Source organism: Anguilla anguilla, chromosome 4 (genome assembly GCF_013347855.1).
Source record: "Anguilla anguilla isolate fAngAng1 chromosome 4, fAngAng1.pri, whole genome shotgun sequence".
Taxonomy (NCBI): domain Eukaryota; kingdom Metazoa; phylum Chordata; class Actinopteri; order Anguilliformes; family Anguillidae; genus Anguilla; species Anguilla anguilla.
In genome coordinates this window covers 21,022,172-21,037,529 of record NC_049204.1, presented here as the reverse complement: position 1 = coordinate 21,037,529, position 15,358 = coordinate 21,022,172, and the positions used below count along the sequence as shown (strand labels likewise).

General features: G+C 37.6%; 1 protein-coding gene across 3 annotated transcripts; it reads right to left on the bottom strand.

The window, feature by feature from the left end:
• Positions 1-1,424: 1,424 nt before the first annotated feature.
• tal1 (T-cell acute lymphocytic leukemia 1) lies at positions 1,425-9,946 on the bottom strand. 3 transcript variants are annotated; one of them, XM_035415949.1, is made up of 4 exons: positions 9,802-9,946; positions 6,435-7,079; positions 5,188-5,279; positions 1,425-3,077 (listed from the first exon to the last, which is right to left on the bottom strand). In XM_035415949.1, the coding sequence occupies exons 2-4, from the start codon at positions 6,947-6,949 to the stop codon at positions 2,641-2,643; spliced, it is 1,044 nt and encodes a 347-aa protein (XP_035271840.1). In that variant the 5' UTR covers positions 6,950-7,079; positions 9,802-9,946; the 3' UTR covers positions 1,425-2,640. The 3 variants fall into 3 exon arrangements, with proteins under 3 accessions (XP_035271840.1, XP_035271842.1, XP_035271843.1); XM_035415951.1 differs by having other exon boundaries at positions 6,435-9,304; positions 9,802-9,920; XM_035415952.1 differs by lacking the exon at positions 6,435-7,079 and having other exon boundaries at positions 9,802-9,926.
• Positions 9,947-15,358: the final 5,412 nt, after the last annotated feature.

The window sequence follows — 15,358 nt, the reverse complement described above, 5'->3', positions numbered from 1 at the left end:
TCATGTTGTACAGTGGACCATATTTTGTCATTTGCAAGGTTTGTTCTGAATTTCTTAAAAAAATTTTATATTTTTAATATTGAGAGTTATAGGACACTTAATTTGCAAATCATGTACAAGTAATGGCATTATCAAACTGTAATAAAAATAAACATAAAAAAGACACGTTCCATTGTATATCAATAACAATATCAATATCTGAATACATTGCCTGGAATGGGTAAAAAATAGGGAGTACAAAGGAGTTAAATTCATCATTGATTATTTGCAAATGTAATATTACACAACTACCCACAATTTTAGAGGAAATTTACTTTGTTGCACTATAAAAATGACATGCCATGCTCACCTTTTGGAGTGGGAATGGAATATGTATAAAAATAGAATATGTTTCATTTCATTATTTCACTATGTGGGCTCATTGTATAGTTGCGATCCATATGGGACCTATGCTGTTTTATAAATGGCTTGCTGTCCATAGTGACAGTCCACATTTGTAACTTTACTAATTTTGTGATTTAAGAATGCATGGTGCTTCATGTGAAGCCCATTTTCTGGGCCAGTATAGTGTGATATCAGTTCAGTTTGCTTTTAAATAAAATAAATGTAAACCAGATAACTATTGAAAATTAATAATACATTCTGGCTAAAATGCTGTGTATATAGATAAGGACATTCAAGATGTATTGCAGCTAATTTGGCCTTAACATTTAATAACAAAGCAAATTTTGAGTAATCCTTTTTGATAAGTAGACATTATTAGGAGCTTAGAAGATGTGGAGATTAAAGACAAAAAAAGAAGAAATGCAACACTTATTAAAATTAATGACTAAATAATTAATAATGTTCAAGGAGCACTGCAGATCCATACTTGAAAACTCATTCTAATTGCAGCAGGTTCAGTAGGTTTGTGTTATAAAACCCACTAGGTTCAGTAGTGTTCAGTAGGTACACAACAGCTTTTAATTATACCAAACCTTAAGGGAGAATGGGCCCCCAGTCCCCCTAGGAGTCCATCAAAGCCATTTAGTAATGAGCACATTAGCTATTATTATTCGCGTTATGTTTATGTTAATGTTTATTTCACTCTCTGTGTGAATGAAGTTATTTTAGTTAGTAGGCTTATACATTCTATGTTAGTTCAGGGGAAATGTGTACAAAGACTATATCTATATATACATACTTTAAATAAAAACCAGGAACTAATGACAAGAACTGGGTATACCCTCCTTAATGTCATGTTGGCAGTAAATATCACAATGAGACATTTTTGTGTTTTTCTTTTCGTTTTATTGTTTTCTTTCTTTTTTCTTTTTTTTTTTTTTTAGAAAATTCTGCGATATAACATTGCATATAATTATAGTTCTATTTACAATAATCTTACAACAAATGTGCTCCTACCAAATGTCACATTAAAATAATCCTTTTTTTTTTGTTTATTATGTAAAGGAACAGAAGGTACCAAGACTGATTACTCAAATGTCTGCTGAGAAAAAGCAGAATTCAATAAAGTCAAATACAGTGATAAACATTCACTGGAATGAAATGGAGCCATTGTTTTATCACCATGATATGAATGAGAGGGAGGGAGACAGATCCAAGAAGCTAGGAGGTGGTAAACTGAATGTACCATACCAAAGGACAATAAAAAGGTAAGTAATAAACCCACAGCTTTCATCATTAAATACAGATACACACTTCAGATTTTATGTACACTTGGTGGCAGTATCTCTTGTATCCCTTGCATTGAAAACATTATTTGATAAATACTAAAATTGATACGGTTTTTTTTGTCACTTAAAAAGAATAATGTTTTCATGAGGAACACTGCCATTTTTTTTCTTTTTTCAGCAGAAGTAAGTATAACCAGTGTCAATATGAGCTGATTTAACTGATTTTAGATGCCATTTAGTACACATTGCTGGCACTTGGAATTTCCCAGTGCAGACAGACATGTTCTGTTTTCAGCCATAAAAAACTGTGGCGCCTCTGTTAAAAAAAATGTCAGTTGCAAACGTTAAAGTGAATTCTTGGAAAAATTACTGTCTTTATAGTGTACCTAGAGAAAATTCACAAAAAAAGAAAAGGTACCATTTTTAAACTCTTGGGGCCAGTTTCACAGACACAGATTAAGCCTAGTCCTAGACTAAATTCTGTTTTGGATGGAGATTCTCCATACAAAACTCAATTTCGTTTAGGGCTAAGCTGAATCCGTGTCCGTGAAACCAGCCTTTGATTTTTCTCATTTTCATTTGTTCTGTTGCTGGTTAATTCTTCCCTCAGTGGATTTATCCCCAACTTTAACCCCTCGTCTTTTGTTTTTTTTGTTTTTTTTTTTGTTCTTTTGGCCCATTATCTGCTTACAACAGCAGGTTTTATACAGACAAAATCAAACCAACTTTGAGTAAACCCTTTTCTTGTATGTACCAGAGTCTACCACAAGGCCTTTTTGTTTATCTTCGCTGGGTGGGATGCAGAAGACTCTATTAACGAAAAACGAGAGCTACAACATGATTTCGGGAGTGTCCCAGTAGAAGTCCGCGCCATTGAAATGTTGGAGCCCCGCCCACTGCATCTCTCCGTGCGGCTTTCTCTCCAGGTGACCGAGGGCTCTGGCGTCGGAGTCCCCCGCCGGAGCCATCATCGGCGGGCGCCTCCGTCCGAGGGGAGCCCCGGGTGGCGCAGGCCGCGGGGGCCCGGGCGCGACTCCACGGAGGAGTCCTGCTCCTCCGCGGAGCTCTCGGGGCTGCCGTCCCCGTCCAGGAGGCTGCCGCAGCTGGAGTTGGGCGACAGCATCCCCTGGAGGAGGTCCTCCCGGACGAGCGCGGCCTCGCGCCCCTCCCGCGCCCGGGAGCCCGGCTCGCCGCCCACCACGTCGTCCTGGTCGTCCAGCAGCTTGGCCAGGAAGTTGATGTACTTCATGGCCAGGCGCAGGATCTCGTTCTTGCTCAGCTTCTTGTCGGGCGGGTGGGTGGGGATCAGCTTGCGGAGCTCGGCGAAGGCGCCGTTCACGTTCTGCTGGCGCCAGCGCTCCCGGCTGTTGGTGAAAATCCTGCGCACGACCTTGGGCTGAGAACCTGCGCGGGAGAGGAAGAGAGAGAGGAGGAGGAGGGTGAGTTCAGCCCTTCATCACCGCCTTTGTGTTGTTTAAATAACATTCCTAAAAGTTATCTCCTGACACACCAGTGCTTATGTACTGTGTCATTCTGTGTGTGCTGCTGTCACACCACTACAGGTGTTTAGAAACTGACTCTTCTTTGTGTGGTGCTAGCATTGCAGAACAGCTACAGTTATGGTCCTCGTTATAGGGTGGTTTATTCTCCACCCGCATCTAAATGATGATACGTTTTAGTTGGCCAGTGATTACTTATTTTGGTGATGGATCTCACTGCAGATAACATTCCTGCTGTTCCTGATTAAACCTCCTTGAGTGGAAACGCTAATGACCAGAGTGAACACTTGATGTGTTTCAAACCTGAACCATGTTGGTCATTTGACATCAGCTGCTTAACAGCCAAAAAATATACATTAAATCTGAAAATTTGATCAATTATAATGCCATTTGGTGGCAGTAAGGCCTCAAGTAAACAGATTGGCTCAGCTATTTGCAGACATTCTGGATGCTCTAATTTTGTATTGCTTCTCACTGAAAAATGATATATAATAATGCTATGATAACAATAACAATAATCTCGTTAAAATCTGATAATAATTACAAATGTTCAGCATAATGTATATCATTTTTTTCTTGTAAGGAAAGGAAAAACAATTCTTTTGATTCTTTTGATGTCTTGATGTTAATGTATTGCTTTCACGCTTCATCAAATTAGCATGAATTGATTACATTTACCCTATGAAAAGACTTCATTTAATTTTAATTTTAAAATGATGCCCTGCACAGTGTCAAACTTGAGGTTGCCGAGTAATAAATGATAATGCTGCACACAATATTATTTATGCAAGAAATATAAATAAATACCTTGACAGTATAAGGTTCGTGCACGCAAAGAAGCCAAATATGTTAATTATTCTCTTAATGCATATTCAGCTCAGCCTTCACATCTAATCCAGTCGCTCTGACTGCAGTGCCAGCTATAGGCACAGTGCTGCATATTTGCATATTTATGGGATAGCAGCAGCTATCTGTGCTAGATATGCCACGCGTGTGTGTCCTCCTTCAGGCATCTCTAAACCCTATGCCCCCCCCCCCCCCCACTTCCACTTTCTCCCTCTTTCCTCCCTTCTCTCCATTCCTCTCCTCTTGCTGTTTTCATTTAAATGCACCAGTCACATAAAAGAAAATGTTCTTGCCATTTTATAATTTTTTGTACTGAAATAGCTATTTATTTTAGGCTGGTTTTATCACAAGCCTTTTATGGTGTTTCTCATGGTTTAAAATTCACCCAGTGGGTACATATGCAACACAGAAAAACATGAAAGCTAATCCCAATAAACACGACTCCTGGGATGTGTCACAACATGGAATGTCACAATATATTGTTAACACGGACAAAATGTGTCATGAAATGTGAAACGTCCATTAGGTTGAAAAAATGTCCAGTAGGTTGCAAACACAAAAACCAAGAACCCCGGACCTTATTCCCAAAGAATTGGTCACAGTTCTCAGACATAATTTTTTTGTAAACAGTTACAACTCAAAAAGAATACCTGACAGAAACGTATTCTGATCCGAACCAATCTGAACATTTCCTTAAGTATTTTCTTGCTGTTCAAATATATTTTTAATTTAATTTGTATTCTACAGTGTTAATCATGAGACCAAAGAGTAAATGAGTGGTGAGATGGAATGGAATCCTGTAGAATGCAGCAGATACAGCCTAAGAGTACAAAATCATTTAGGAATATTGTAAAATTCAGATTGGCTTCTTAGTGTCTTCTGATCCTGCAAGATTTCTTAAATCACATAATACCACCTAAATGCCGACAGAAGGAAAGATTATCATATTTATATTTACAATCTGAGCTTCGGTCCATTTCACAGTAATGATATGGAACCGTTTTTAAACCTTTTCGCTTATTTTCCTTTGAAAGCTGATTTTCCTTTGACAGTTGATATCTCATTGAGTGTGAGTAAAATGCAAGCATGAAGGGATGGAATGAACTGGAATTTCAAAACACAGCCAAAGCGCATCTTACCATACATATAAAGATCTAAAATTCTCCTACCATCGTTGATTTCAACCTCATAAGGCGCCGGTCGACGTTTCACCCGATTGCTGGGGTACATGCCGTATTGGTCCGGATCACCGCCAAAGCCACTGCCGAAGAATTACACAAAAGTCCAATGAATTCCCTTGATCTTGCTTGATAGAGATGTTGGTCTTGTCAAGTGTTCTTTCGTCAAACTTATATTCTTTAAATACTTTGATTGGAAGTTATATTGTCTTTTGTAGCTCACGTATTTCGTCGTTTTGATAACACATATTGAGTTTTGAATGTCGAAATTAAATATCAACTCATGATTCAGCATCTAAATTTCTAGATTAACTGAAACAGAAAACAATTCGAAGTTCTAAATTATTCTGTGGGAAGAAATAATATTGAAATAGTAGCCTACCGTTATATGTTCTAAAACAGCAAAACGTCACATTGATTATATTTAGCAGAATACTTTATCCAGACCAGACAGACTGACACAGATTACATTCTTTAGGCTACATACAATCCATTTATACGGCAGGATATTTACAGAAGCAATTCGGGTTGAGTACCTTGCTCAAGGGTACAACGGCTCCACCTGAGCATCCACGGCCTTATAATAAATTCGTCTAATGAATAAATATTAGAATTTAATCAAACCACCACATTCAGTTTGTGTATTAAATTATTTTAAATATATATTTTTTAAAGTGTGCCCTGGCCTGCTATAGCCTATAGGTTAATTTTGTTTGTTATAAATGTAATACGAATGAAGGTCCATTATGATGATCTGTTATGATATTAGTTTCGGTCAAGTTCAGAAAGATAATCTCAAATGTTTTACAGTGTACCTGCCTTTCTGTCTATTAATATCAATGAGCACATATTTAATGATCAGTTACAGCACATACAAATCCGTTTAGTCACGTTTCACAACATAAGAATGATTTAAATGCTAGTCGTAGTCTCGTGTTTTTATTTTTAATTTAATGTGAATTCATTTTTAGTTTTTTAAAATATCATAGTATTATCAGCTCATAGGTATCCCTTTAAAATGTTCTTGAGTGATCATAAATAGTGGTAGGCTGTCACAACATGCGATCGTCGATGCCTCATGAGACGTGTCTGTTACTGCTGTCCAACATTTGCTTTAAGGTGCTCCGAATATTAAAAAAGCAGAAACCCAATAATTCTACTTTCAAATACGATAAAGCATAAGTCTGCTATAGGCTATGCCTGGTAACTAGCGTTAATATCAATCAATTTCAATTTACCTGTTCAGGGTGCCGAGCGGTTGCGCCATGTTACTGTACAGCATCGCTCGGGCCGGGAGAGGGAAAGCGGGAGGACTCAATTGCACCATTCGAGTTTCGCTCAGCGGGTCCCGGGGAGGCAGCGGCAGGGGAATAGGAGGTCTGCACAGTTCGGTGGTCTGCACCTTGTGGCTGCTGTCTGCCTTATGCTCCCTGGTTTTTATATCCACGGTCCCTCCTCTCCTGGCCAGCTCGATCACTGGCACTTCCTTTTTCAGCTCGTTGGTGTTGTAAGCCGTTTCCTTGGTAACGCCATTAATGATGACAGTCCCTTTGCAGTGGTCCCCTGGGACAGTCTCGCTTCTCCGCTGACTCTCTGCAGAGTCCACCGCTGTCGTGCCTTCCTGTTTCTCGCACACATCACCCCCTTCCACCACGAGACTTGTAGAAGTCGTGCCGTGCCGTGGTGACCCACACGCCTCTCCCCCAGGACTGTTCTCGTCGAACTCGGGTTTCAGTTTTTCCATCATTTTCATGGTTTATCAAATTGTATTCCGCAAAATATACAATATATGTATAGCTTAGGAAACGTACGAATGCGTAAAACACAATCCTCGCCCTTAGACCCTAACACTCCACAGTAGGCTACACTATCCCCGATGTCACCTGGGAAAAAGAGAATACGTGTGTTTACAATTCCCAACGTTAAACTCTTATTTTAAAATAATTAATAAAACGAGCTCAATTGCTGTGCATCACCTGTTAGATTGACCCTAAAGTCACTGACTGTAGTCTACAATATCATGTGCGCACACATCGTGACCTGCCTCATCATAGTACAACAAAGTCTAGTTCAATCCTGCAGAGCCCGACGCATACCGCGTAGTTGTATTTGCACAATGTTTGAGCAAATGCAACTACACAGTAAATGTATAGGCTACAGCAGCATGATGGGGACTGCAGCCTATATCAACATTAACCATTTTAAGAGTAGATTGTTTTGAAATATTTTTAAAAAAATTCTAAGTCAGTATTCTAGAACTCAGTTGATTTCAGTCACAAGTAGTGATTGTTACATCAGCATTATAATGTTCAGTTGAGAGCAGTCTAATCAAGAATTTCTGACCTAAAGGGTTAATTAGATCCACGAATTATTTAGTAACTTCCATGTATTATTGAATGTACTACAGCTACTTTTGCGTTCTATTCAGACTGATTACAGAAACTTTATAAAAGTTAGCATTATTCTTGGAATTAGACAATTTACATTAATTTTTATGTAATTGAGAGGCCTGTTATATGCCAAATAAAGAACTAAGATAGCTACAGTCTTATCTCCAACTACGACAATGCTCTGCTGTCTGCTCCCTCTATGAGCAAGAAAAACATTCAAAAATATATTGTTTGTTCGTTTGTAAAGAAGCCCCGTTCTAAGAGTAGGCCAGTGGTGGGTCTTGTGGAATCCTCTTTAATTCTATGTTGGAGTGAGTTTAAAAAAAAAAAAACTTGAACTTGACCTACATAATTTCCTGACAAGACTTTAAATGTTGCTACTGATAAATGCATGACAGTGCTTCGAAAGGGGAGTGGGGACTTTATCAGTTCCATACATTCTTGCATCTGCCCAATAATCAGCATACCGTTTAAGTGGCATTGTGATAGGCTTAGCTCTCGTTTCGTGTTTTTGGATATTTGAAATACGCTCATTTTTGTATCTATTAGGGTGCCTATTTTATGTTAAACTGTGAATGTCGTCTGTCGTCGGGCAGGTTCCAGTAGGCCTACCAACAGCGTCTAACTGTTATTTATTTCGTGTCCTCAGTTTTACTCGTAATGAAAATACACATTTTCACTGAACAACAACCAATGCCTTAACAAACGGTATTTGCACAAGTCGAATGTATTTAACTATACTTGAAAATATCTTCAGCATTTAATATGAGCAGATGACACCATTCTGTAATTGCCGGTGATTAATTAAGTATTCTTGTTTCTCACATATTTATTATATACACTGTCATGATTAATTAAACAAGACTACTAACACTATTGCACTGCGTTCGAAAGACTAGCGTTTGTGTCCACAACATCGTTTAAAAGGCTAACTTGCGTTAAAATTAAACACGACCAAAATCAAGATGATCTTTGTTTTGATGGACCTCATTATAATTTCATTCTGTCATGTGCTCCATTCAAATGTTGAACTAATGTTATTAATTTATGCGTTTTCTGCAATATGACTAGCGAAATTATGATGAAACATATTGAAATATCCACTAAGTAGCCTATATTCTCCCACGTACTACACGCTTTTACAGTAAATATGAGCGTTGATGATGCCGTCAAATCAAGAGAAAATGTTTGGGAAATCCTGTTCTCCAACAAACCGCTGCTATAGCTGTAATCGTGAATATAATTTGATCTCGAAATAAATTTAGGTTGTATTGCTTTCCAACAAATAAATACATGTATTGGTATTATTATTATTATTAGTAGTAGTAGTAGTAGTAACAGTAGTAGTAGTAGTAGAAGCAGTGGTGGTGGTGGTGATGGTGATGGTGGTTGTAGTATTAGTATGAGTACTATTATTAATTGAATGTGCACATTTTTATAATCGAGGTGAGTTGTGCAATCGGTTGTGAAATAATTAAGCTACGCCAATGCAGGCTTTTAAATGATTTTAACTATAAAACCCTCGGTTTTCCCCAGTATAGATTTTAACTTTTCGTTGAGAGGATCGACATAACTATAGAACCACCTTCATCAATGATATAGAGGACATTAACCTATCTAAGGTATGATTACCATTACATAAGTTATGTATAATGGTTCATGGGAATGCGTAAATATTCTCCAAACACAGACACATATATTTGAGATCAGTCCTTTGTCTTGTTTTCGAAATTAAAACAAACAGGAAAACAAGAAAGACAAACGAAACGAATTCAAATTCACAATTTTTCCTAATTCTGTCAGGTTATCTGTTATTAAACATTTCAGAATAACCTGTTTCATATGCTTTAACTATAAGGTCAATTTGAATGCGTACACAAATACAAACAACTACAAATGTGATCATACATTGTTGTTAGACGATTAAATAACCATCCGTTTGTAACAAATATAATTTCACAAATGCATTTAGATATAGGCAATATTCCGTCGATTTAAAATGTCTGACAAAAACATCGATTATCGACTAAAAGGTATTCGACCTACAAATACGAAAAAATGGGCCTCATTGCTATAGCCGATTTATAAAACGAACCGACAGCTCACAGGAACGAACAATAACGAATAAATTATTATAAATATTGTTACTATAATATTCGTATTTTGAAAACTTATGAAATACTAAAATTCCAATTAAATATCTATTTTCCCTTACCGTTACCGAAGTGTTGTTGATATTAGTGTATGTGTGGAGCCATTTTGTCGAGGGTCATCCATGTCTGGGGTTTTAGATTCACTGAAGTGCTGTGTGGAGCTGGAAGTGAGGTCTATATAATTCCACATCACGTCCAGCGCGCCGCTTAGTATGGGGAGCGGAACACGGGAGCAATGTGGCCAGGCGAGATAAGCGCGCGGCAGTGGCCACTTCGTTGTCGATAAGCTCCTAAACCCATTATTTATGAAATGATTCATTATTATTCGGGGTCTTTTATCGGGGCGAACGAGAGGGAAAAAACTATATATATACCTATATTGTATATGATATGCAGGAATAACTTGGAGTTTGCATTGTTGTTTAAAAAAATGAAATCAGCGATTTAAAGGCACAAGCAAGTATAAATTACTTCGGCCAGTGCAATAAATTTCAACGCTATTGTTTATAATCATTTCTGTAAGCATGTCATGTTGTGTTTTTGGATTTGCTCCATTTTAAGTTGTTTTATTGCTAAATGATCAGATTCGAAGAATGGAAAGAAAAGCGCTAGAAAGAGCAGCCAGGTGCGTAATACAGGCGAGAAAAGAAAAGAAAATGACTGGTTGTGCTGACCCAGAAGAGTAGTTTTATTTTTTCTCATATATTACACAACATGGATTATTACGATTTATTATTCATATTTTGGATGTACATTGATTATATAATTGTGATTTTGAAAAATGCAGCAATGACAGGTGTTCAAATACACACTTTATTTACAGTTGAATTATTTAATTAATAATTAATATAAACTATTCACGCGACCTAATGCTGTCTTGTTCTTGTAGTTTATGCATTATATAGCTAGTGATACGAATATACGTGCGCCCTGAGGTTCCAGAGGGTATTACATCATTCGCATGATTACTGTCAGTTAAGTCTGGCACCCAACACAGATTTACATCAAATCTGCAGAGGTGTGGCTTAAATTACTCAGACTTTCTGAAAACACGTGTTATCACGCTTATGTAGACTACTGCTTAACTCATTCTGAAAAGGTGGTATGATGTGCAAACTTCAGTAAGTGCGTCTATCTGAATAATTGGTTTAAGACCAAGGTAAGACTAAGGTAACATAATGTGATGTTTCATTATTTAAGCAAACATGTGCCATAGAATTGTTTTAAAGTAAAAAAAAAGTTCTAAAAATTTTGCTTTTGATCAAGTGTCTCGGGTGGTTAATGCATCGGATTTTATCTTGCAAAATAAGCAGCTAATACACTTCGTGGCTGTTTTAGGGTCTATGCGAACGACTTCGTTATTCGCATAAACTGGGCTGAAGTGGAGCGTGAAATACATGAATATATTTACATTCAAGATGCTCCTCAAGAGCACTATCCTTTAAATGACGAACAAGCTGTTATCTGAACCTAAATATCGGATTGCAGAATGAAAAGACATATAGGCATATGTAAAAAAAATGTAAAGAGTAAATAAATTATTTAATGAATGCATAAACAACCAGCATAGTCTGAATTATAAGATGAGTCATCGCTTTTTTAGTTAATTCCCATGTATTTTGTGCGATTTCCGAAGCATACCAAGGGAAACTTGCCAGAATTGTGTTAACCTCAAAGGACCACCTTGTAGAGTGCGATAAGACAGTATCTGTACGCCAGTGACCTTCGACTCATCCATCAGCCTGTGGATGGGAGGACGGGAGCGCACCCACGCGCACAGCTGAACCTGTGTATGCAGTGATGTACCTGTGCTACTAGCCCGTGCACATCTTTTATGACGACTTGCTACTCATCTAGATGTAGCTGTGACATGTTTTCTAGGAGTCCCCTTTGCTTCAATTCATGTACTACGCATTGTTCAAAATAAGACTTTGCGGCCACCACCTAATAGGATAATTATTTACATGTTGCTGTGAGTGTGTGAGATCTATGTGCCAAACATCAAAATAGCATAGGTACACGCTTTTACACAGTCTGTTAAGAAGTTCCTGCTAACATTATACACGTTTTCCTTCACTCCAAGATTTTGCCAAAATTATTTCAATGGAAAAAACTATTAAATTAATCCAGGGAATCGCGCAGACTATAGCTACAGAAATTAAATGATAATCAAAACCGCTTTTATATCTTCAGATAAATGCACATACGCACGCGCGCACACACTGACACTCATACAGGCAAATAGACAGACGTGCTGACAGACAGGTTGACACATACATACATACATACATACATACATACAAATACAAGGAACAAGCCTGGTATGTATCTTAATAGATTGGTGTTTATAGACCTTTTAATAGGTCGTTCCTCATTTATCAGTGCCTTTCATTAAATTGCAATGCATTAAAATGCCTTAAGATGCTCTTTTCCAGAGCGTAAAAATTGGAAAACACCAGTGTTCCTTTTCTGTCACGGTGTTTCTCCCCAGCCTTGCCGCGTGCAGCGTTCAGTCACGACCAACATCCTGATTGTGAGTGCCTGACCCGAGTCAACCGCTAGATTGAGAAAAAGGCGGATTTCAGAGGGTCACAGATGATTGTCGGAACGGAGGAATGCGAAACAGGAAGCAGTTTTTTTAAATACCAGCACCTTCAACAGACAGGAAATGGGCGTGGGTAACTAAAAAGGATTGGAGTGCGGAAAAACCCTGGACAAATCTGAAATGAAGAACAGCAGAACAGCTGGCGAATCTATGTGGATATTTTAGGCCGATATTTTTAAACAATAGAAAAGCCCTCATTTTTGTATTTGCGTGTCAGTTGCACTAGGAGATAGCCGTTGTACAACAAAGTATTCAAATGGAATTTGTGTGCGTACGTCATATTTTCCTATTACGGTGGTTGTTTACAACCTTATCCCTGAACATAGAACAAGCTAGACTTGCGAACACAACATTGCTCTTTCGTACCACGGCAGTAATTTAGCATATCTTCAGATATGCGATACTTTGGCGCCACTTGTTGGACATATGTCGTTAGGACATGAATCTTTTAAGAAGTTGAATGAATTTTGTCGAATAATTCCTCGATCACGTAGCAGCAAGGCGGTTTCATATCAGTCAGTTCAGTGTCGCTTTACATCCGTGTATTATCATTTTTATAATAGAAGTAAATAAGCCCATTGCTCTACAGTGCATATTTATGTATTATAATGCAAGAATAGAAGATGACACATGGGCAGTCTCAGCCTGGACTGTTTGTTTAGCACCACTGTGAACACACTACAAATGGTGCTTTAAAATATGCAACTATTAGGGTCTTTCAAAGTTCAGTCTTAGCTTCTTGCCTTTGATCAGCTGCATGCATGTTAATTATCATCAATGGACATGCATGCAGAAACCACATTTCTGATGCACACCCATTACGAGCTTCATAATAAGATGAAGAGCACAATTATGCATCTTTTTTGTCTTCTAAATCAAATATGACCAACAAGCAGGACAGGCCTATTTACACATTATCACATTATTGCACTCAAACATCATGTCTCCTCAGAAAAGAGGATTCAGTGAAGAACGGGGGGAGGCGGTGTGCTGTAATGGTTAGAGAACTGAGCTTGCAACCTAACGGCTGCAGGTCCAAGCCCCAGGGAGGACCCTGCCATTGAACCCTGCAGCTAGGCGCTTAATATAATTTCCTCCAGTAAAATAAACAGCTGTATAAATGTTGTATAAACCCACCTGTATAATATACAAATAAGAAGGATGTGAAAAACTGTTACATGCCTGTAATGTGATATAATGTCAAAGAACTGTAAACATGGACACTGCATATAATTTGGTGTCAAAGGCAAACATGGTACATCATTTTTGTCAGCCAAGAACAGTTGATCAGTGGTGTCATTCATAATCACAACCCCTGTATTAAAGTGACAGTATGCTCAAATGCAATATGTGGTATATACTCATAAATACAAATCCTTGGGTATGGGGGTCATTCAGAAACTTTAAATGGACGTGAATTTGAAAGTGAAGCCAAAGCAAAGCAATTTGTCTCATTTTTAGAGGCTCTAATTTCCCAGCTATAAATAATTTTATAAAATTAAAACCAATAATCAAACCCAAATAAGTGAGTATCTCACTAGTACATAAATTATTTTTGCTGCATCTGCTTTCCAAAAGATGCATAAAAAGGCAACATAATTGCTGATCTATAGATGATAACGGCTAGCAAAAAAAGGATGATGCTATCTTGCATCCTCAAAAAAAACATAACTGTAAATTCAGATAATAAAGAATGTAGCTTATGTGATGTTACATTCTTTATTATATTATATTATATTATATTATATTATATTATATTATATTATATTATATTATATTATATTATTGCTAACCTGATGATGTCAGTTTTAACAATTGTGTATGTTTCCTGAGGGTGGTGCTAAAGCTCCAGAAAGTTTAGTTTTAAATGGATAATTCACCTTCTGCTGTATTTGGGTATTATTTCATTTTTGTGGTTTTGATTGGCCCAGACAATTTTTTAAATCTGCAAAGTATTTTATATACTGTACTTACGGGCGACCAGTTTGTTTTACATTGGCTGGTATAGGGGCATTTGGCAGATCATGGTCTAAGAAAGAAAGAAAACCAGCTCAGAGCTGGCCACAATGGAACATGAGCAATTAAATGTTCCAAGCACACTTTATTGCCTTTTTACTCAAGTCTAGGCATACAATATGCATTTAAAAAGTGTGAATAAATCATCAATTGGCTTTAACTGCACTTGTGCAGTATTACCGTTGTTCTTTGTAAATTGTGCACATTGCCTATTCCTTGGTTTGCTTTTACCTAATGTCTTTACAGTAAAGTACAGTAAAGTTAAAAATAACAGTATGAAATTGAAGACTTCCATACAACTCAGTTGTCATTGTATGAAATTATGGATTCACATTCATGTGGGCAGATAGGACAACAAACCTGGGGATGAGTTTTAGGAGGCATTTCTGTACATATTAGTGATGTGTGGTGTCATCAATACTCAGACAAGGGCAAAACATGCAACCTCAATGCTGAGATTCTGTCCCTTGGTCTGAGACCTCTTCTGTTCGCTGAGAGAGTATGCTCAGGTGTCAATGCATCATGCGCTGTCGCAACAATCACAAACTGTGTCAACAAACATCAATTTCCCAAGCTTCAAGAGGTTCCATACTATTGTGCTGGGAGACCAAAACCAATGTGATTCAGAGATAGCGATGTCCGGGTTACATCAATATGTGAAAAGGTAAACAAAAAAGAATACTGTAGACAAGTGATAGGGGTTCACGAGTCCAGGAGCAGACAACCTGTTCTAACTCTGCTCATGCTGTAAATTTATCAGTCTACACAACCAAGCTAAAGGACGGAGGAACTTAAATAATTTAATTTGGTATGACATGACCGATAAGAATTTATCCGGTAATATACATATCCTATTTGTGTTTTTGTGTTTAACACTCCAGATTTGCAAGTTTTCTGTTTTGGATTTTGTATTTGTACCTCAGGGGGTTTGTCTGTTGTGTCTGAACTTTGGACCGCAACGTTCCTGTTTTTGCGTTTTTGTCTGTGTATGTTCTTCA